Source organism: Pundamilia nyererei, unplaced genomic scaffold, assembly GCF_000239375.1.
Source record: "Pundamilia nyererei isolate P.nyererei 1_Seehausen unplaced genomic scaffold, PunNye1.0 scaffold00078, whole genome shotgun sequence".
In the NCBI taxonomy this organism is placed as follows: domain Eukaryota; kingdom Metazoa; phylum Chordata; class Actinopteri; order Cichliformes; family Cichlidae; genus Pundamilia; species Pundamilia nyererei.
Genome location: NW_005187479.1, coordinates 1,190,555 through 1,215,488, shown reverse-complemented (window position 1 = coordinate 1,215,488; position 24,934 = coordinate 1,190,555). Strand labels below are relative to the sequence as shown.

At 38.1% G+C, this 24,934-nt stretch overlaps 1 protein-coding gene across 2 annotated transcripts in view; it reads left to right on the top strand.

The window, feature by feature from the left end:
* Nucleotides 1-22,777, top strand: part of LOC102202005 (leucine-rich repeat-containing protein 4C) — a 46,952-nt gene extending 24,175 nt beyond the window's left edge. For both annotated transcript variants that reach the window (XM_005737660.2, XM_005737659.1), the window contains exons 2-3: nt 9,206-9,278; nt 20,045-22,777. In XM_005737660.2, the coding sequence (XP_005737717.1) occupies nt 20,096-22,039 (1,944 nt within the window). In that variant the 5' untranslated portion in view covers nt 9,206-9,278; nt 20,045-20,095 and the 3' untranslated portion in view covers nt 22,040-22,777. The remainder of the gene's footprint in view (nt 1-9,205; nt 9,279-20,044) is intronic.
* The last annotated feature ends 2,157 nt before the right edge of the window (nt 22,778-24,934 follow it).

Here is a 24,934-nt window from a genome sequence, read left to right as displayed (position 1 = left end):
AAAAATAAAGTGCACTTTAGAGTCTAATTGATGCTCGTTTCTTCTTAGTCTTGCCTTCTCAGCATTCTTCCTCCTCGACCAATGAAGTTAACTAGGCAGAGGATGGAGTGCAGGGGAGAGTTACAGGAGAAGGAGGAAGTCATAGAGAAGGCTAGACGAGGAAAGAAATAAGAAAATAAGAAGGTTAACAGGTGGGGGTGGGTGGTTGGGGGGTGCAAATTTGATTTCTTCTACACCCATTGTTAGCTTGTGGCTTTGAGAGGCAGTGAAAGCAGAGTCCATTTTCTTGTTACAGTCGTGAGGGAGATTAGCAGAGACTGGGCTTGTTTCTATTTGAGGAATAATGAACAGTCTCTCTTTCTATACAAGCCCCACTCTTGCAGCAGGTCCCTTATTCATCTCCCCCGTCCCTCACACCCGTCGTCTCTCTCTCCATAGAAATGTAGAAGCATTTGATGGTTCGTCATTCCTCATTATGTTTTCATCCAGCTTATGAAATCTGACAGTAGATGGGGATTGTGTTGTGCCACGACAGAGAGAAAAGCATCACACGGAAATAGCAAACTCCTGGGGTCACACACCAGCGCCAGGTGAGAATTCCTACAGGGGAGCGTCACTGCTAAGGAGCACTTTGCTGTAGCAACAATGTCAACTTAATTATGTAGTTGCTCAAAACTTGCACTGTATAAAGGCTGAAACCTTCCCTGGATGATAGAAAGGGGAAGGGGTTGTCTCAAATCACTCTCAAAGTATAAGCTGCCATGCATACTTTCTGCTGCACTTGTATTTTTAGCATCCTGACTTCTTGCAGCTATGGAGAACCTCCCAAATGACCTGAATATGAGATCGCATTTGACACCTTTGTTCATTAAGAGAAATTGGGAACAAAAAAGCATATTTTCATTGCCTCCCATGGTAACACCAGAATGTCTGGAACGGGTCATGGAGAGGTAGCTTTATGATGCTTATGTAACCGCAGTTCTCTGCCTCCCAATAATTCACTCTGGTCCTGGTGGAGTAAAGGTGTCAGCCATTCACACTACTAGTTCATCCAAACAGAAATTGAATGATGAAAGGAGAATATCAAGGGGGATGGAGGAGGACAAGTGGCTCTTTTAATGACTGTGGTGTGTGATGGGAATGCTGTTAATGAGGAGGGCTGGGATAAGAAGCTATGCTTCCCACGTAGAGGGAGACAAACCTGGGAGGAGCCTTAAGAACAACTCAGCTCAGCTTTCTTGGTGCTTCTAGAGCAAAGCAAAGCCAAGCAAAGCTCTGCAGACCACAGGCGTGTGGGATGAATAGAGTTTGACTGTGAGGCAGGAAAAGATGGCATTGAGAATGAGCAATTTCCCTTTTTCTTCTTCTCTTCCCCCTTCTCCCAGAGAGACAGTGGCAGCTCTCTGGTGAAGATCAGAAAGGTGGGAGATGGAAAGTGAGCAGGAGTGGGAGAAAGAGGGAGAAGAGAGAGACTGTAGCCCTTGGAGGGTATATCTCCAGTCAGTAATTCCACTGGGGGGTCTCCCCTCTGCTCTTCAGCTTCCATCTCCAGATGAAACATAAATAACCTCAGACGGCCTCCCTCTCTGCTGAGAGAGAGAGAGAGAGAGGGTTCCCAAGAACTGTGTTCACTTTCCATACAGTTATCGCCCTGTCACCCCTCTTTAACTCAGTCTTTTTTTTTTCACACACACTACCAGACATGCATGTCAGTGATTTCAGTCTAACATAGTTTTACATGACCACAGCATAGGTATGGAAAACTTTGATAAAATATTTACAATAAGACATCAAAACACACACATGGACATGGCATGATGTACCAATTCACCCAATCTGTGGACACACAGTAAGAAACCATAGTTATTTTTATTTTTTAGTCTTAGTCTTAGTTTAGGAATTATGTTACATTATGGTTGTATGTTGTGTATGCAAATACAGTAACTACAATGATTTTTATGTTGGCTTTGTGCACTTCCAAAAGATGGAGGAATCACAACACACTCCAGCTGTGTTGGAAAACCTCTTCTGGAGACCTAACATGCTGTTCATACCATGTCGATTCTTTGTGGGCAGAAACTGTTCCCCATTACAAATCAATGCAATAATGCACCAGATGTTAAAAAATCTCACTTATAAGTTTGTTCATCACCCAAAAGTAACTTGTATTACTAACAAAGTGACCACATTTAATTTTTGCCTTCATTTCTTGCCACTTAAGCACTCTCTCAAGTATTACATGCATAATAAAACTCCACAATCCAGTTTCATGGCATGTGTTAAGGTGCAACTCTAATTCTGAAAATGCTGTGGCACTATGTAAAATTGTTAATACAAATAGAATGCAATGATTTGCAAGGGTCCTAAACCTATACTTTGATCATAATTTTTGAATTTTCTCCAAATTCTCTGACTCTCTTGACAATGTTAGCGAACATTATTCTGGAAGTGTTCCACAATATGTAGACACACAGATTTTTTTTATTTTGTTTTTGTTCTTTGCAGACTGCTGAACTTCTTCCCATCTATATTTCTGCAAAACTGCCTTTTAAAGACATTCTTTTCATATTACGTTATGTTACTGACCTGTAATATAAGTAATTAGCAGCATGTCAGTAACATAACCAATTATAACCTAATTGGTTATAACATTTTTCTCCAGGCGTTTCTTTTCTTTACCATTTACTTACATAGTATGATGCGGATTTTGTAAACACTATTTTGTGGTAAATTTCATTTACATATTGTATGGACACTTATATTGCATATACATACATTTACAACATAATACCATATTCTGGTGATTCATGCACTCACTTTACTTGGCTTCAGGAAGACACAAATTAAGTCATATTCTAATCTATAGATCCTCACTTCTTCTCTTATTCCTCTTTCACCGTTGTAGCCTCCGTCTACAATGAAAATGTTCAACATCATAATCTGGCACTCATATTACATCCTTTCTTTGATACTATGTCAGCATTTCCTTTCTTAACTGTATTATCAACTTCAACTCTTGATACCTGTAATGAATGCTCTGCTTGGTGTAGATATTGTACTGTAAATCCGCTTAGCATGCCTAGCGCTGAGCCCACCAGGGAAGGGTAGCTACACTTCTGCATCCTCACTCTGTTGCATGGGTTATAGCTGTAGTCTAATATCAAGTCTTTTGTGTGAAAATGTGTCCACGTGGATTTTCAGACAGGTGGGTGAAAAATTGTCTTAGTATGTGGAAACAGAGATGCATGCATTTACAGATTGTTATACTAACCTGTGGACCGGAATCTGGGATCTTTCTTACATGGCTGAAAAGTCAAGGGAAATACAAAATTCTGCACATGGACACATACCAAAGCCTTCACACTTCTCTAGAGAAGTCCACAACACCACGCAGCTTTAAAGTACTTGATGATGAAAACAGTAGCTTAATGTAAAGGTTGTTTTGAGAGTAACATAACAGAAAATATCATTGGGGTGGTTAAATTAAATGGACTTGTCTCCCTGGAAACAACAATATATTTAACAAAATACAGTGCAATATGCCTCACAGATTATGGTTTCTTGTTAGGAGAAATATGCATAAAAAGCTACAAGGTCAGTAAAAAATATGCTAACTAATTGGTGATGGAGTCTGATTATTTGAAATTAATATTTCCTGTGTGGAGGTAGAAATGGTTGTCTCACCGCAGCAGAAAACACCAGCTAAACAACTTCAATGTGTGCAATCATAGTCAGATCAGTCAATAAAAGAGACCCAAGAACAGAACTCATACTCTAGGGACCTTGATCATATAAACAAGATTACATTAGACAAGTCAGTGCCTTTGGAAATTTAAAACTCAGAGTTTCATATCTTCAGTGTAACGAAAATGATAGAGCAAGCAGGATCATTCTATCATAAAATAGCTTAATTAGACTGTACCGATAAGTCTGTTTTTCTACCAAATGAGACACCAATTGAAGTCCACTTTTTAATTTCTGAAAAAGAACAGATGGAGGAAATTACTCCAACTTGTCAGTTTGCCACGGAGCATGTTATTCACTTCAACAACTGCTCAAGTTTAGTTCTCAAAAAGTATGGTGTACATTTCGCATGCGGTGAATTACCATCACATGTGCCACAAGTAAAGTTTGCTTTCAGGGTTTTCTGCCAAGTAGACTCACTAAGATGTGATTTATGTTGCTGAAAATTTGGATTTTAACATTGACTCTTTTCTGGCACGATGCTCGTAGGAGCAGTGGTTACGCTGTCACAGCAAGAGAATTCCTGGTTTAAACCCACTGACTGGAAATATACTGAAACAAACATGTCCATTAACCTGCTTGGGCCTTTTTGTGTGGAGTTTGCATGTTCTCTCTGGGTACTCTGGCTTCTTCCCACAGACATGCATGCTAGGCTGATTGGTGATGCTAAATTGCCCAGGTGTTCATGTGAGCACGAACGGTTGTCTCTATGTGTTAGATGTGCAATAAACTGGTGCACACCACCTTTCCCCCTATGACAGCTCGGACGGGCTCCGGCATACCTTTACCCTTAGCTGGACAAGCAGTTTAAGACAATGGGTGGATATTATTCTTCCCTACACCTAACCAGAGTTTTGTTGACTAAACCTATTCAAACTGTAAGAGAAAACTGAATCGAATATAAAAGAATTGAAAGCTTTCTTTTAGAAAGCCTTTCTGGTGCAAAGTCATGAAAGCAAACTTCTCTCAACAGCCATCACACCACAAAATGAAATAAATAATAAGAATTCTACTGCTCTCCACTCTTCTCTTTCCCCATGTGTCTCTCACCCTCTTTGCTCATATATCACTCATTTGCCCAAAGTAATCCACATACCACTTTGCCTTTTCTTCTTAATTTGTATTCACCTTTTCTCCTGCTCGAAGGTTTTCATTTCTCTGTCTTACCTTGCATTTTATTCCTTGGCTGCGCTTTTTACCTTGATCGCTTCACTCTGTTCTTTTAAGAGTAATCTTGTCCTCTTTTTATTCTCTTTCACTTTTGCTCTCTTTTTTTTTGTTAATTAAGAGGGACCGCGCACAGATTCAATTTCAGTGTCAGATCAAATAGATTTGCATTGCATATGCTGTTTTGCTTACTGTGCTGTGCCTCCTCTGTTAATCAAGACGTCATCTGTTCTCATGCCTTTTTCTCCGGCTTTCACCAGAATTTCAAGTTAGACATTTTAAGGAAGAAACACCATATTGATAACTTATTTCTCTCTCTCTCCGAGGGGCGAGTCATGTTTCCTCTTTCATCTTCCATTCATCTCCTCGTACTACTTTTTCCCTCTGTTTTTCATCACCTTTTTTTTTCATAAGTGTTGGTATTGTGTCCTTATTTGCCTGTCTCTAAATACTTCTCACATTTTTTAATTCTTAATGTCTTTGTTCTCTAAGTATAACCATCTCCATGTAGTCATTCAGTTCCTAATTACTGGGTCTACATGAAAACAGATCATAGTGTCTTTGAAGGCGCTAATTTTTTTGATGGGGCCAAACCAATTACCTCTCACATCATGAACAACTGACAGCTGCTTTCTGTATTGGTGAAAATCTAAGATAAGGCAGCGAGTGTGAATCCATTCCGCAAGCAGATCAGGAGAAAACAAAATTCTGTTGTTGTTTTTTTATTTGTTAAAATTATTTAACGACTGATCTGAGTAAAACCAAGAGTCGTAACTGTTCCTTCTATCATTTCCCTCCGTCTTGTTGTTTTAGCTACTCTATTATCCTGTATAGTGCAATCTGTCAGCCTTTCTTCTTCTCAGAACATATCTCATCCCTCCCCTCGTGTTTGAAATCTCTTTGGACTCCAAATGCTAATTTAGTCAGGCACTTAATCAGACATATTAATTCCATATCTCCCCTGATTGCAGTAATTCCACTCTGCAACGAGTTCCTGTGCGGCATCCTCGGTTCAGCAGCATTTCAAACTGTTGTGCTAACCAAGGTCTGTAAAAGTGTTTCTTTTAAACAGCAAATTATAATGCTTTTACAGTGAATCTTTTGTAGGGATAATATGTTGAGGACAATGCTACATGCTGTAGTCTGTGATGTATCCCATTTTTCTCTTAGCCTTCAGCCCTGCAGGGCTTCCAATTCTATTGGACTTGAAAATAGCTATGTTTTGCATCACTCTAAAACACTACAGATGAAACTATTCTGTTACAATAGACAGACCTCATCCTGCACCGGTTTCTGAATTGCAGATAAGAAGATCTGGCAGTATGACATCATACCATCAGACACCATATTTCAAGCAAGTCTGGTTGTCAGTAGGCGTGATGATCAACTGTACTAGCACATACAGGCATTCAAACATACACAGGCACGCACACACACACTGACACACACACACATGGAGAAAAAAATCTGAATTTTCCAGAAAAGCCTGTAAGCCCTTATATTGTCTACCAACAAACTGTGCACATAGCTGAGGCATGTATTAATTAATAACATAGATTTGGTCACATTCTAATTTAATTAAGTCCCAGATCATGTAATTGAGAGAATTATGAAATGGCTTTCTTTGTTTCAGATAATTGTATTCTATCTAAATGCCTACTTTTAAGTCTGTTAATTTGTTTTATCTCGTCATCATTATCTTCCTCATTCTGTTGTTTTTAGTAGAAAATATAGCTTGGAATCCATGTGTGCTTGTACAACACATCAAAGCAAAGTTGAGAGATTTCATGGATCTTTTAAAACTCTTGATATAATCATACCGCTTTTAGTAGTAAAATACAATATATAAGAGGAACAGTATGCACACATTTGCTCTAACATGTCTATAGACATTAAATTTTTTACAAAGGTGTTTATTGTGTATACAATGTGTTTCTTTCTTTTTTTCCTTTTTTTTCTCTTAGTGTCACTTACTGGTTGGTGAGAGCCTTCTACTAGACACACATGGATTTACCATTAGATAATGACAAATGGAAGGCTCAGCTGAGCTGATTTCAGCACTTACTGCTCCTTTGGGAGATGCATTTACCACACTGCAAACCACACGGGCCAGCCCCACCAAAGACCTTAATTGAACGAGTGGATGTGTAGTCAGTTGAATCATCCTGACATGCCTTTCTGGTCTTTTCTAGTGGGTAATGTAGTGTGACCTGCTGGTCAAAATATGCTGAGATCCTGGACAGAAAACAGTGAAGTAAGACTTTGTTAGGCTACATGGCTTGTTTTCTTTTTTTTTAAGGCTGAGTATGGGTTTAATCTGGTACAAATAAGTGTTGTTCCTTTTAATTTAACTACAACACCTTAGTGCTGCTTGTCTGTATTAGACTACATTTTTACCTTGTTTTTTTCTTATTAGCTATTTTTTATTTGCAAACTGTCACTATCCTTACCTGTTTAGACCATTTTTTTTAAATAACACACTGTATAACGATGTTTAGAAAATAACAATGTATAATTTTGATAACATTGGGGATACATTTTCAAGGCTTGGCATTTATTCTATTATTCTAGATCATCCATGGGTTGCTATTTCTTACCTTGTAGTTAAATTACAAAATATAGCATACTGACTGAAGAAACACATCATACTTTCTTATCCTACAAATGTCCAAACACCATCAAAGTCGCAGCTGTCTCTAACAGACCAGACCTTTTTCTTAATTAGAAAAAAACACATACGTCTTTTAAAATACAGGACGAAAAGAGCTTTTTAAAAATGTAATAATGTAGATCTTTGTCAGAGGAAGAGGAAAGTCAGAAGTCGTTTTCTGTGCTCTCTGTGGAGGATAGAAGGTGGGGGTGGAAGGGTGGTTACAATATTGATGTTGTTGATAATAACAACAGTGATAATGATTATAGCACATAGTCCATATCCATCATCGCTATCATCTACTTTGTCGACATAATTGGTCATTTTTAGCAAAGTTTAAGACAGATAGCACTGAATACTTCTCCCTCAACTAATTGTGTTACAATATTTATTGATAAACTTACTTATTCCAGTAAGGGATCTTGTCATTGCTTACCGATTTTAAACACATATGTGTTATTTACAGCTATAGACTTGGATTGAGGTATACTTTTATTATTGATGATAAATGATATTCTATTTATATTCCTACATATCATCAAGATTCATGACATGTTCATGAGTGCTAAACTATTCAGGTTCCTTTTTTCTTCCGTGAGCTACACTGTTGTGCAAAGTCACCTCTCCCCTCCTTTCGATGAGTTTATTTTGAGTCAACTACATCTGCTATAAATAGACCTACTCACCAAAGATCACCAAATCTGTGCCAATTGCCAGTTGTCAAAAAGCTCTGGGGCTAGTGGGGGAAATTATTATTATTATTGCTGTTATAATTATTAAATGTATTCAATTGTATTAAACTGTATATAACTCATTGATGTCCATTCTATTCTGCTCTAGTCTTTTCAGTTTAACTTTGCATTAAATATAAGAAAGACATCTCTATGTTTGCAGTGTTTTGTGGCTATTAACTGGTATGTCTTTGGATTCAATGTAACCGTAATACAGAGACCATACTTACTGGCAATTTTGTGTAAATGAGAAATCTTTAATCAGGAATGGCTGTTATGATTGCCTGTTACTGTAGTAACAACCCACTTGATCAAACATACACTTATTTAGATTCAGGGTTCCTGCACTATACTAATGGATGCCATGCAGGATGGAGAGCTTTATCTCCATTTGCTTTTGTCCCCCATAATTTATTCAACAGGGTCTGTCCTCTGTGTGTCCGTGTTTGTGTGTTCAGGCTCTGGGTGTTTGTGTGTGTGCTGTGTGCATATGTGTTTTGCAGTGTGTTTGTGAAGTTTTATGGCTTTGACTGTCCCGTCGTCCCTGAGGAATGAGCTCTTCCGACATACAGTAGCATACTATAAAGTCCCTCTTGTTAGATGGAGGGTCTCAGAGGTACTAAAATATCAGCATCAGCAGAGAGTGCTGAGGAAGTAGTTGAAAGGAAAACTAACAAGATGACTCAATGATTATTTAGAAACAGTAAAGAGAATTTTGAATTAGGTGTACTCTATCCTGGGGGTTTAAAAAAATTGCATTTTTGGTAGCTGAGTAGATGCATCATGATCTTTCCAAAAATGTGCATTATTCATGGACTCTATTCCATGGAGCCCGGGGAATGGAGTGGACAGAAACTGTATTGCTACAAATCTATTTTAAAGGTTGCTTACATTTATCCTCTTTTATTTGCAGGTCCAGCATTTTGGTGGATTGAAAGCTAATATGTGGATGATTAAAACCCCTTGGATCTTGACTGAGCTGGCAGGTAAGACTTAGGCAGAGCTTGGCTCAACCTTGGTGATTTTCTTTCCTGGTCAAAGAGATATGCATGGTTTGTCTGATGCTTTCAGAGAAAAAGATGCACACATAGAAATGTGTAAAAAATTATTTGTTTTGCTTGTCATGCATATTTCATTGATATGAAATAATGTATAATTTCACACCTATGTCTAAACCGCTAAACCCATTGAAAACAAGGACATTATCAAGAAAACATCTTTTTGGTTCAGAGAAAATTCTGATAATTTGCCTGTTTTTGTTTTTGTTTTGTTTTTTAAATCAAAGAACACTTTTGATAAATTTTTCAAGGTTTGGCATCAGAACACATCTAAATGTGTGGAATTAAGTCCAGTTAACACATTGGCAAATAAACTGGTCAGTTAATAACCTCATTGATGGAGATGGACAGAGAGAAACTTGATACTCCTGTAGACTTTACCCCATCACAGTGAAATGAGAAATGACTTGATTTTAGGCTGTGGATATAGTTGAAAAAGGAGCTAGAACTATTGAAGTGTAAAACTAAAAAGAAGCTTATGACTCTCAGTAGTTATTCTATGCTGGTGCCTATGTTCACAAAAAGTCTATTTTCACTAGACGTTTTACCTTTGTGTCAGGCGTTTTTTGTTTTTTTTTTCCCTTTTTCTTTTTGTATCTAAGAGCGTTGTTGGACTGCACACAGATATATGCCTCTGGAGTGAACAGCTCAACTCATGCATGTAACTTCTACTACATGTCTGTTCTACATTTGGTGTGAACTGCTGTCGCAGTGTCAGAAAGCTTTTACTGGCAAACACTATTCCTCTAGGCTGATGATACTGTTTCCCTGCATTGGCAATATGTTGTCATAATTTAAAACGTCTATTATCCCTGTCACAATAAATCATCCTGGAGTTGTTGTTTTTTTTTTTTGACCAATGCAACCATGAACCCGGCGCTGACTCTTTGGCATCTTTGAAACTTTGAAACCCTAGTGATGTCTTAAAAGCTCACTAATAAAAGTGCTGTCTGTCAGACCTTTTTAAAAGCTACATGGCATTCAACTTATTTGATATGACTCGCATGAATAGTTGCTTTTGTGATTCACTTACTTCAAAGCTTCTTTTCATGTGGTATTTCTCTTATTTTCTCTTATTTTATCCACCCTTTATATCCATCCCTGTGGGGTAGGAGATTGAAAGTCTTCATGGAAATGATATTGAATTTGTGCAATGGAATCAATTGACATGTTTTTATTTCCTCTAAAATGCACCCTTTGCCTTTGGTGCCAAGTATCAGAAAAACAGCAGGTTACATACATGTTCCCAAACGTGTGCAGTCACAAGTGATTTTGTGTTATTGAATGAAAAATATTGTAATTAGTCTCATTACAGAACAAGTGCAAATGTACAATATGCCTTTCCAAAGAAGCCCTCTGTGTTTTCAGAATCTGTCTCTGGTGTCATTTAATTAGCAAACAACCCGATGGATCGCAACAAATTAGGATAAAGGCAGCTTAATTTTAAAAGTGCATGCTTTTATATTACTCCAGAAAGTGAGGATGTTGTCACTTTGTGAATATTTACAAAACCACATGTGAGGAAAAGGTTGAAAGCTACTTAAAGTAAAAAAAAAATCATGAATTGTTCTTTTGAATTTACTTTCAAACCATTAGAGGTTCTTCCTCAGTGTAACTATTCTAAAAACAGTTTAATCTGTGCCACATTGCCTTTATTTGACATCTGTACCTTCTAGCTAAGCTTCTTTTAGCTGATTCTTTGCCTAACTGACCTTCAGACTAGCTGATGTTAAAAAGGTAGTGACACATCAATCAAGGGGACATTACAAGACTGTGCCCTTGGACATGTTAACACTGAAATGATATTAAAGTAAGTCACATGTTCAGGAGTGTGTGTGTGTGTTCAAGCATTTTAGACTGCCTACAACACTTTTTATTTCGTCAGTGGATAATCATACATAATGATCTTAGTCCAACTGGATTATAAGTGTGTAACGATTAATCCGAAAGCTCAATAAATTAATTCTCAAATTCCGGTCTTATTTGAATATATTTTCTGACATTGCAGCTTCTAGCACTGTCTTCTGTTTTTAGATACCATCAGTGTGCTCCCGCTTATCTCTCATGTTCTCTCCATCCCAAACTCAATTACAGGGAGACCATACTGCCTGCATCACCAGGTTCACAGCCTCAGTACGACCTCTCCACAGCTCGGACAGACTCAAAGTGATGCATGCTCACCCTGACCTCAACCAGACACTAGAGTGACAGCAGTATACAGACTGACTCCTTCATTCGACATCCTTGAAAACTAGTTAGCAGCTATTTTCTGCCCACAGCCTCTCTGAAATGTTCACAGGGTGACAAATGATTTTATCAATATCTCTTGTCACCCGTGAGCCCCTACTGCCGACACAGCCCTTACTGTGAAACAAGAAAGCTGTCACCCAGTTTGTGAAAATCTGCAAATGCTAAGAGCACACATTAAAGACCCACAGTTGCACACGTACACAGCTTGTGTGTGAAAATATGCAGAGGTTTTTTATGTTTTAATTTGAGTCAAAATGTGCACATCTTTACTTGAGTGTGCATTAGTTATGAGTGAGTGCAATAGTTGTGTATGTATGCGTTTTCAATGCCAGCAGACTTAAATGAGGCCCTTGGCACTTGTAGCCAATGAGGCTAGAAAATGAGTGTGTTTCATTCATCAGGAAATAGTCCACGGGTCATCCTCTGACAGAGAGGGATGCTGGTGCCTTTGCATTTGCTCTGCATTTATGTTAAGCTGACCCACACCTGCATGTCCAACTATGATGTAATAATGCCACATCACACACCACGCTTTGGTGTTGAGTGGACTTTAAGAAGTACCTGACCTCTAAAAAGTCACAAGTGGGGAATGTTTACCTTACAATAACGTTTGCCTTTAACAATATAAAAGGGGAGAAAATGTAATGCTTTCCATGATGTGAAGCTTATTTCCAAGAGTCCACAGCTCCTGGCTGTGAACACAGCTGCAGCTACTCTGCCTGACTGATCCATGTGAAGATGGGGCGGGATACAGTTGTTGTTATTATGACTTCACCTGCGTCTGTGGTTAAATCCATTTTAATATGAATATGTCCAGGTGTCCTACTAGTTGAACCTGGACTGAATCTATCAGCTATATATTACCAACACACCACTGGTGTTTTGATACAGAGCCAGCAGAACAATGACTGCACCCACACGACCGCATGAAGTCAATATTTATGTGTTACAACAAGAATCCAATAACCAAAGCACGGCCATGGCCACAGCCAGAATCACAGCGGGAGCTGTATCATTGCAAGGCTACAATTTTTGACTTAAGCGAGGCGACCGTCTATTTCTTCAGCACTAATTTTTGCAAGACCTGATGAACCAAATTCTACAGTTGGCTTTTTCAATGCAGGGATAAAGACCTTTGTCTGAACATTAGACAGACACAACATTCAAAATTGTCTAGAAAAGAAAAAAAAACATCTTCTGTGACCTTTTTAATAGTTTTTGTAAGATACAAACTGACAGATAAGCTGTTACTTTAGATAGAATCAGACAGAAGAATGTCTGAACTCTGTGGTACATTATCCATCTTTAATCACAAAAAAAAAAAATTTAGTTCCCTCAGATGTTCAATTTTCATTGTGCACAATCTCATGAAGAATGTGGAAAATTTGAAGCTGAAGTATGCAACTAACGTGAGACAGCCTATTATGTGAAACCAACAGTGCATGTACAATTGTCTTTTCAACAGAAGACATCTTTTGCCTAGTAGTTAAACTGTGGAAATGAACAATATTAGCATATTTATAGACCCAGGTTTTTTTTTAGTAAAGAAAGAAGTAAGTTTTTGACAAGTTAACTTATATGTCTTAAGAAATGTCTGGAAGGGATCCCATTTATTAACATCTGAGGTCCCCAGTTGCCTATATACTTAAAATGTCAAAATGTCACTTCTTTTTCTCTGCTGTCAAATCTTGGAAAAGAGAAGTCTTTACTCTCCATCTTTCTCTCTTGTGTGTGTGTCTGTGACACTCAAAATACTGTTGAGGTAATGTTAATATTCATATGATCACACATACAGCTCTCCTCAGACGGGCAGCAACCTCTTTGCCCTCTCCATTTCTATTTAAACATGTTTTGGTGTCGTCAGAAAGAAAAATCATGGAAACATGTACATTTTTAATGTAAATTCTTTGTTATATCAAACTATTTCTAAAGTCTTTCTCAATGCACATGTGGTTTTATGATAAGAACTGCAAAATGCATAGTGTGTTTAAAAAGGTTTGCTCGTGGTTAAGGTTAAAATTTTATAATTGCAATACATAAGCATTATTCTTAGTCTTAGTAATAGTATTAGTAATAGTCTTAGTATGATGGAATTATCTTTTTTAGCGTATCTTAGATCATTTCCATATGTATGTTCTCATTTTTAAGTATTTTAAGTATTTTTAAGCATTTTAACATTAACATTATTTGTGTACTGAACACATTTGATAAGCTTATTTATAAGAGCATGCTGGGTTACTCAGTTTTTGTTACATGCATCAGATTCATTTCACCATCTTGTTATAGATGACACAGACAAGCTGTGAGTGAAAGAATGTAAGGCTGTGGGCATGGGAGCAGCTGCCAGTTTGTCTCACTTGGCTAGTTAGCACCAATTCAAAGTATTTGGCTTGTCTGTTTCACTTGAGTGGTTAAAAGAAAGACACTGAAAAAGAGCTGCAGTGTGACCATTTTCTTGTTTTTTGTTTTGTTTTTTGTTTTTTTGTTTTGGGGGGGGGGGAGCCAGCATCCCTCAACATTACATTTTAAAGTGGCTTAAAGTGCCCTTAACTGCAGAAATACAAGGCACAGTAATAGTGCATATGAAATCATAAATGTCACTATATACATGTAGCATATATCAGTATTATAAATTAAAATCCATCCTGTTATACACTCTATAGTCCAACAGCTCGCACAATGTAGGATAAAATAATTATGCATGTAACCTACTGGCATTTAAAAAGCCCTTTTCTTGCCTTACTGACACACAAAGTACTTTAGACCACGAGTCACATTGTTAAAAAGCATTCATACAGCACTTCAAGTACTTTATCTGTTTCACATCTCTGGCCAATTTGTAATCTTCAGTTAACCTAACATGTTCACTGTGGGAGAAACCCAGAGTACCCAGAAGAAACCAGCGCAGGCACAAGGTGCACATGCCAGCTTGGCAAAGAAATGCCCAGCTAAGATTCAAACCAGAAACCTTGCTGTTGGCAGGCAATGGTGTTAGCCACCCCTATGCCATCCTAATAATTCTAAATATTCCAGATATTGCTGTTATTTAACTGAAATTAAATCTAAATTTGGTTAAGGTTACGTTATTTATATCCATATGTAAATTTACTTTACAGAAAAATGATAGCATTTGGCATCCCTTCACAAACACACACACACACCTATTGAAACCTTTTGTAATTAAACAAAATGAATCAAACCAAAAACAATTCTTATGGAGTTCAGTGACATCATCAGGGACAAAGCTGCCCTGTCTTTACCCCAGTTAGGCTCTAATATAATGTGTGTGATTAAATGTGATGAATGACCACTGGGAAAATGTGACTCTATATCAAAACTATGATCACATGATGAAAATATAAAGACATCTAATCGGTTTATTGTGCTGGCTCGAGAGAAGGAAAAAAGAAGGCTTGTGATGCATGTGGTGGGTATCCCTCCCACACTGGAATCCTTAAAGGATTCTGATTTATATTTGGAGCTGTTGCTGGCATTATCAAGAAGTGGCCTGATTTGATTTATATCTCATTAATCCCTCCTTCTCTTTTTCTCTCTTGCACTTTCTCCTTTCTCTCTTTCTCTAGCATACATACCAACATTCCTCTCTCACAGATGCCTCACACTCTGCAATCTTTCATCATCTTTTCTCTTCCATGCAATGTGAAAGCTAAAGCTTCTGTCAGTCACTCTTTACAAAAAAGTTCACAATCAGCAAGCACTCGAGCATTAACTGAGTGTAGAAAGCGTCAGAGGAGTCCACTCTATTTTCCCCACCTTTCAAAGGAATTAATGCATTTGTAAGGAATGAATACAGGAAGTTCATGCTGTCCATAATAAGAAAGCAGAATAAAATAACTCAGTGGCTTGTGCCAACTAGTCACAGACTTATTTTGGGGGGCTTTAGCCCCACTTGAATTTCCTGCAGTGTAACTAAATAATTCAGCCTTTTCTACCCAATTTATAATGTAAAAATATGACAGACTTCAGAATTACAGTAGTCATAAGAAGGGCTAGACTTAAGACCATGTGGAAACTACCACTACCACTACGAATGTCCCATCTTATCTATTGGAGACATGTTTTTTAAATAAACAAAATATACCATTTTACAGATGGCAGTTAATCTAAAATACTGACCCTGATTTTTATACCCCTTTTTCTCTTGTCATAATTATTTTTATTTAAACATTTTTATATTTTTTTTCTCTGATCTTTGAGGACATTGTGCATTTTTATTTGTTAATTTATTACATAACTTCATTCATTATCTGTATATTAAATAAATTTGTTACAGTTCATGTATATGTAGTGATGGCAGGGCCTGTGAGCAATACAGTAAAGAACTGGTTGTTCTAGTCTTGAAGATTTTCCTTTATGCCCTTGTGCTCCAAACAGGCCCATTAACTCCACCTCAGCATCATTTAATTACACTGACCTGATTTTTGCAGGCTCTTTTCTTCTTTTTTCTTTTTTTTATTCCAGTGGTGTCCATCATTTTGACGACTATAAATATACTAATGGTATCTCAGCTTACATTGGCCATTGCCCTATCGTGACAGTATTGTACACCAGGTTATGACCCATGAATAGAACGTGCAATAACGCTGTGAGAAAAGCTGTATTTTGGTCATTTAACATCTCTTGCCTTGTGATAGAAAAAACAGTTCTACAGCAGAGGAGTGGGATGTTAGTAATGTTACACACCATGCAGATCACTAATCCTTGATGGGATTAGAGGAATACCTCTTGGCATGTGCATAAAAGTCCCAACACGTCATTGGCTGTCTAGCACACTTAAAACTGATTGAGTCAGGGAGGACTCCAAAACATGCGCAAATAGAAATGTATGAAGCGGCATGGAGAGGCCCAAGAGGCTGATGTATCTCCATCCCTCTGATGAGGGCTGAATTTAAAGTGCTTGTGAAGTTAGCAGTTAGGAGTTAGTCCTGCAAAGGCTCTGTTGATCCTGCACTGTAGGCTTTTGTGCAATTGAATCACACAGGCAGGTAGACAAACATTATTTGCACATCTGGACTGCTTTACTGTCAGAGTATGGATGGCAAGCATCATTTGTCAAATCAGGTCTCATGATTGCTTATACTACTTGTAACAGAGGTACCATCACTGTCTGCCTTAGACAAAGGTTTCTGCTCAATGATGCAGTTCCTCCAAGCGAGCACAGGACTAGAATGGAGCAAGTAGACTGCAGAGGGAGTGCCAGTCTGAGAGCATGGAAGCAAGCATTAGACTCGGGGTGAAAGTCCAGTGGGAAATAAGCGGTCTAGTAACCACTCCACAGGTGGATGCTGCAAAAACTTTTTCATCTTTCATTATTGGCTGCTTGATGAGGGAATAATTTGGAGCAAATACTGCAGAAGCAGCCCTAAGAAGAGCCTGTGTGGACAACAGGGGCACAAAAGAAAATATTCACAACTCCACATAACAGGTTCTGTAAAAGCAAGAAATGAATTCACAAATATTGCAGGTCTGGCTGTTTAATTGTCTCCACTTCTGTTAAGCAGGGTCGCGCTTCAGTATGTCTGCAAGACAAAGAGACAGCTGGCAGTTCATAATCTGTTAGGACAAAAGTTGAAAATGCTTTCTTTTCTTAATCCTATTTTCCTTATCTCTTTTCATCTAATTCCATCACAGCACTATGTAAATCCAATTTTGCTGCTTTCATTGTCAGTGTGCAGATATATTGTTTTGCTCTGTAAATCAACTTGATCTTTTCTACTGCCACAGTTTGGATTCTGTTCTGCTGATTCATTGTTTATCTTTTTATCAAGGTTTGATCTGTTGAAAAGGAGGATGAGTAAATAGCGGAGATACAGAGAGTGAGGAAGTTTTCAGAAGTCTTAACTGAAGCATGTTTTTAGTAGGTCATTATATTCATTCATGGCATTGAAAATACATTGTTTTCACCTAAAAAGATGTGTATAATAAAGATGTGTATACAAAAATTCAGCTTCATATATTAATATTTTCTTCTTGCAGTGTCAATAGAACATCCAAGCATAAATCTTGTATTAAACCATGTGCTGCACTAAACCCTGTTGTTTTGTGCAAGGTTTTAATTTCGAACAAATTAAAACTGCAACAGTGGAATGTGATTTTCAGCCTGGTGTGTGAGCTCTGTCACATTTGCTCAGTCCCCCTGTATGAAAACAAATTCTTTTTCCATCCCCAGGCTTTGGCTGCTTGGAATTTAAATTTTGCAATTGAAGAATTAATGGAGTCAGTAATCAAGCAATTAATCAGTAGTTACAGTAATAGCCTCCCCATTCTTAAGTGAAGAGCTTTCTTGGAGATTAGGCTGTGTGTTGAACACACTGTATGCCTACAGAAACTATGAATATTGCATCCCAACAACACTGCAATGTTACTGCATGTCTTCATTCGCAGTGCTTTTCCAATTAACACAACAAGAGAAAATCTTCTGGGTTTTTTTTTACAAGGAAATTGTGCTTTTCCTTCTAAATAGACAAATTGTCTTGCATAAAACATTTTTGAACACTGTAATTTGTTAATATTCTTTCTAAATTTTGATGTTGACTCAGTGACAATTAACAGAGCTGTTCATTTGTGATTAGTTTCTTTAAATATAAAAGATATTTTACTTAATTAATATATAACACATCTCAAGATAACTCTTATCTCAGAGAGCTCTTTCTGTTATTGTTGAAAGATTGAACCTTGTTGTGTGAAAGACATTGTGTTCCGTTACAAAAATGTTTCACATTTCCTGAGCTATTCATAGCCGAACAACACATATTCCACAGTGGTTCAGTATTTATCGCTGACATTTCACTGGAGGTTGAAAATCTAACAGTATAGTTTACATCTTTTTCTTCATGTTCACATTGATTTTCTGAACATGCTCCAGTTTCCTCCCACATTCAAAAACATTCAGGTCAGGTAGATTAGAGGCTCTATAAATGTTTCCCTTTATCTGTGCTAGCTCTGTGACTCACTTCCGACCTGCCCAGAGTGGTTCCCTGTTTTTCACTTAGATAGTAGTGAGGAAAAAAATGACAATAAAAAAAAACATATACTAATGAACTGTATAATAAGCAAAGCAATGAGAAAGTTGTATGACTCAACATAATAAGAGTGTTGTAATTATTGTATTTGAATTCGTTTTTGAACAATGGTGTTGCAATGTAGTCATTAATAATAAGCCGGTAAAGTCCAGAGATGTTATACTGAACATGAAATTAATCAATATGTCAGCGATGTGTCTTTCAGTGGGTTTATTATTCCACAGAATGGATATGATTATGTTTAACACTAAAACACACACATACATTGATTATAGAAAACCAACAGGGTTTTTTTTATTTTTGTGTGACAGACACACTTGGCTGAGATATTTGACAATGAAGGACATCAGAGCATCAGTGGCATTTATGGCATTTAACTGTACTGATCTTTCACTTATTAAGTAGCTGAATACCCATATTGTATAAAACATGTAAGAAAAAATGTATGAAGTGCTTAGTAAAAAAGAAAAAAAAATTTTGAATGGTCTAATGGTTTAAGGTAAAATGTCTCAGACTTTAAAAGCCAACTTGGGCCCTGGGAATACTCAAGTTCCTTGAGTAAAGTTTATTAAAAAAAAAGAAAAAAAAATGTAAAGTGTATATTCAGCAGAAAGCAAATAAAGAGAGGCCACTGTTGTAGTGTTGACCTCACTGCTAGTCTACATTTCAGCTGCTTAATGTTCCTGCCTTAACTCACAGTGCTTTTCCAGTTAACATGAAAAGAGAAAATCTTAACCTTAATCTTTTTAAGGAAGTTGTAAATTTAAACAGAGCTTTTAATTTGTGATTTATAAAAAAAAAATAAAGAAAATAAACCCAAATGGAGAGGCCACTGTTGTAGTGTTGAACTCATTGCACGTTCTCTAAATCGATATACACACACATATTATATGTGTATATATATCTATATATAGATATATATAGATATATATTTTCACTTGCTTTCATGGCTTTTGTTTGCTGAATTGTGAGTTGTAATCAGAGGTTTCTAGATATCTTGACTCGATTGAAGGACTAGTGGGTGTTGAGCTTATTATTATTTATGCTCCTCCACACTGAAATATAAATCACAACGCAGCAGTCATGGCTGCTTTTTTTCACTTTTTTTCACTCGTTCCCTTCTTCTGCAAACAAACAGCACAGAAATCATTTGTTTTTTCAGGAATTTGGATTATGTGACTGAGATACAAGGACATTGTGCCTGAAAACGCATTTCTATATAAGTTCCCAGTTTGTGTGTGGATGTGGTTAATGGTTGCTGCAAGACAGTATACCTTTTTTTAAGGCTATCCTTGTGCTAATAATTCGAAATGGCATGGGATAAACTTTAGTATGCATTAGACTTGTTCACACACTTACCTAATGGGTGTCTTCTCTTTTCTCTTTCTCATTTCATTCCAGTGGGCCAAAATCCTCTTTTAAGAGAGTGAAAGACCAGTCAATGAATTATGAATGTTAAACAAGATGACCTCCTCTCAGCAGCAGCAGATGATGCGAGGTCCTAGGTGGAACCGGGCCTTGTCCGACCCTTTGTTTGTTCTGCTCCTGGCCCTCCAGCTGCTGGTGGTCGCAGGACTGGTTCGCGCTCAGACGTGTCCCTCTGTCTGTTCGTGCAGTAACCAGTTCAGCAAAGTCATCTGCACCCGCAGAGGCTTGCGGGATGTTCCTGATGGCATCTCTACCAACACACGCTACCTGAATCTGCAAGAAAATCTTATTCAAGTCATAAAAGTGGACAGCTTCAAACACCTAAGACATCTAGAGATACTACAGCTGAGCAAAAACCACATACGCAAAATTGAGCTTGGGGCCTTCAATGGACTGGCAAGCCTCAATACCTTGGAGCTATTTGATAACCGCCTCACCACCATCCCAAACGGGGCTTTTGAGTACTTGTCCAAACTAAAAGAGCTTTGGCTAAGGAATAACCCCATAGAGAGCATTACCTCCTATGCTTTCAACAGAGTGCCCTCATTACGAAGGCTGGACCTTGGGGAGCTCAAACGGCTCAACTACATATCTGATGGGGCCTTTGAAGGGCTGAGCAATCTGCGCTACTTAAATCTGGGAATGTGCAATCTGAAGGAAATTCCCAATCTTATTCCCCTAGTGAAGCTGGATGAACTGGAAATGTCAGGAAATCAGCTATCTGTCATCCGGCCTGGTTCATTTAAAGGGCTTATACACTTACAAAAGCTGTGGATGATGCATGCCCAGATCCAGACCATAGAAAGGAATGCTTTTGATGACCTGCAATCACTTGTGGAACTCAATCTGGCCCACAATAACCTTACCCTCTTGCCCCATGATCTATTCACTCCTCTACATCACCTGGAGAGAGTGCACTTACACCACAACCCTTGGAATTGTAACTGTGACATCCTCTGGCTAAGCTGGTGGCTTAAGGAGATGGTACCTGCAAACACCAGCTGCTGTGCCCGCTGCAGTTCACCTCCTCACCATAAGGGACGCTACATTGGTGAGCTGGACCAGAATTACTTTCACTGTTATGCTCCTGTTATTGTGGAGCCTCCCACAGACCTAAATGTAACAGAGGGAAGTGCTGCAGAGTTGAAATGCAGAGCCAGCTCTTTAACCTCAGTGAGCTGGATTACACCCAATGGTTCCATCATGACACACGGTGCATACAAGGTCAGAATCTCTGTGCTGAATGATGGCACACTGAACTTTACCAACGTTACCATGCAGGACACAGGTACATATACGTGCATGGTGAGTAATTCTGCAGGTAACACAACAGCGTCTGCCACACTCAATGTTTCCTCTACGGAAAGCAGTTTCAGCTACTTTACTACAGTGACAGTGGAGACAATAGAAACCCCGCATAATGAAGGCTTCACCACTACTGTCCAACAGAAGGTTGGCCCCACACCCTCTGCTGGTACATGGGAGTCTATCTCACCAACCTCTACAACAACCACCACCATCCGAACCGCACTCTCCACACGTGCCACAGAGAAGACTTATACAATTCCCGTCACAGAGGTGGGTGGTGAGGGATTGCAGAATGGCTTGGATGAGGTAATGAAGACAACCAAGATCATCATTGGCTGCTTTGTTGCAATCACACTCATGGCAGCTGTCATGCTTATTATCTTCTATAAGATGCGCAAACAACACCACCAGCAGAATCACCATGCACCCACACGCACTATTGAGATCATCAATGTGGACGAGGATTGTGTAACAGGAGGCCCAGGCATGGAGGGCCACCTTACTCTGCCTCCTCTTGAGCACGAGCACCTCAACCACTATAACACCTATAAGACTGCATACAACCATGCCTCCACAATCAATTCTATACACAGCTCAGCGCACGAACCTTTGCTAATCCGGGCCAGCTCAAAAGACAATGTACAAGAGACCCAAATCTAATACTTTTGTGAGACATTTTAAAACTGATGAAATTACTTACAGGCATTATTGACAGAACATTACTGACCTTTGGTTGCGAGGACTGCGGCTGACGCTCGGAATAACAGACTTGTGTTTGGCAAATCAGCGACTAGCAATGTTAATTCAGTGACTTTCGGAATTAGAGTATGTCTACTGTTTCAAAAAGTGTCTTTACAAAGCAGAAGTTATTTATTTAAGAAAAAAATGTTGTGGTTAAATCACGAAAACTGTATTCTGCAATTATTTTTTCAACACTTAATTCATGTGGGTTTTTTTCTTCTTTTTTCCTCGCATATCACAAAATTGGTTTACTAATATACTTTCAACTTCTTTCAAAGATGTGTCAAAAAACATGAAACAAAGTATTGTTCCTTTATTGTTCTTTTTTTGGTATAGCTGCCGATTTTCGATCAGATGACACAGTAACCTCATTTTCCCCATTTATCAAGGAATCCTAGAGCACATTAGTGATTTTCTCAGCTGTGGATTAATTGATGAAATCTTTTGTGACCATCTCTAACTGAGATGAATTAAACACTTGTTCATCATTTTGGAGTGAGTGACAGAACTGTCAGTGATGGAATCTGATCATTATTCACCGTTTAATTATCTGTCACATACATTAGCCACTCTGCGCTGTCATCAATAGGCTGAGGACCTGAAAAGAGGGAAATGCATCCATTTCTGCTACTGTAAAAGTTGAAGCTCACTGCTAGAAGGACAGTTTTGTTAAATTAAATACTGTTGATCTATATGTCTTTGTGTTTCTATTGTATATGTAAAATTTAAAATGATCCCTGATCTCAAATTTGTCTTGACAAATCGCATTATTATAGAAAGCATATAATAAATTGCATTAAGAACCATTGAAATTCTGAAGGTCATGCTACAGAAGCAGCATTAACACGTACTTTAGAAAGAACATAATTATGACTGGAGAGGATGGGAATAATGCTTGTACAGATGTACATGACCTCAAATTCTGGCAAACACCCACTGCCTCAGAATATTTCCAGTGTATCATGGCTTCACCTTTACCTTGCAGTGCTGTGTAGTGTTGCATATGAAGATGATTGCTTTGAAGCCCCATTTTCATGCTGGGACCCCTTACCTCATCTGCAGTACTGCAGGAGTGCTGTCAGAAGTAGACTGATGAGCGGAAGAAAGAGCTTAAACCCTTTATACAGCTGTCTGAGCACATTGCCTGTCATCTTTGTGCCATATTTCCACATGGGCAGTGCCTGGCAGTCCCAGATTCACACCCTGCTCCCGCCAACCACAGAACTTGTCCCTGAGTGGCAAGGCTTAGCTGCAAGAGGCTTATGGGGTGAATGTGTGGGATCGGGCATCAACCAGATGTTTGGGTTGCACCTGACTCTCTCCATCGTTAGTGACAACACAATTTACATTTTAATTGATGTGCCTGTGGGCTTTGGATGGGCACAGCTCTGCTGCCATCCATACCCTGGAAAGCATTTCAAAGTCCCAAATGTAATGAATGGTGCCAAGCACCATAAATGCAGTGGTTATGCAGACATTTGAGATGGCACAGGTTTATTTTTAGCAAGTTAACTGTGGTTTTTATTCAACAGAAAAATTTGCAAAAAAAAAGTTAGGCCACTCAAATTCTTAATTCGGTTTGGGTTTTTTTTGTTGTTTTTTACACTTGCAGTAATGCAATCCAGAAAGGAATGCCTCTATTAAAGATGATGTCATGTGCTTTCTGTGGATTCACCACGCATATCATTTAAGTAAAAGCTGGTACTCCACTGAGAATTTGAAACATTTGTTCTCTATTAGTTCAAAACATGTCTGGAAAAAAATACATGAAAACAGTCCACTGCTGTGGTCACTTTTAGATGAATGGTGGCAATAGGTGTTTTAAGTTCTGAAAGCTATTCAGAATAATGATTTTAGAAGTGAAAGATTTTCTGTGGGCTTTTCTTCAAAATCATTTACATATTTTACAGAAAATATAGCAAAAAACACAGTTTTCCTGTCAAGATAACAAGCAGCAATGTCTATAGGTCCGCACCACCTGTTTCACAAACACATGGGCTACCACAGGTAACAATCAAACAAAAAAAAAAACTCCACTGTCTACTATACAAGTTTGTATACTATACAAGCCTCATTCAAAACTTCCACAAAGCCAAGCAAAATAAACCAATTTTTACAGAAGTTTTAAAAGAATTCACTCTCATTCAACTGGTTATGTCACTTTGAATAAAGGCAAATTAACAAAACGGTTTTAACCAGACATAAGTGCAAACCTTTTACAGCCAATACAGATTTTAGCTTAAATTGAAAAAAAGAATAAAATGCTGCACCCCTTAGCTTAATGCATAGAGTATGGAGATTAAATGAGATACAGTGTTAGTTTGCCTCAGAACAATATGATCTATGCTTGATTCACACTGAGTTTTTATTACCTGGGATACCTGATATATGTATTACAGTTGCACAGATTATATATTTTAATTAATTCATAATCTGTAGTGTAAAAAAACACACACACACACACACACACACACACTCCAGCACTCCACACAAACTCACACACACCCTATAATGCAGAGTATATTTAAGGATATTAATTCTATTAAAGTAATTTTATTTTCACAGCTTTTTTTCTCTGCCAGATAAGGAATTATGGAGGTTTAAGATGAGCGCCATTTGAGATGCAAGTGGTTATTGCATGTAATGTTTCAAGGTGTTTTGATAACCAAGACGTTCTGAATGACGTTCTGAAATCAGAAGTTCTGATGTGCTGTGTACAGCACAGATGTGGGGAATACTGTAGATTCCTAAATAAAATGAGGTCACCGGGTAATATTAGTCCAGATTTAATGAATGATTCCCCTTAATTTTTTT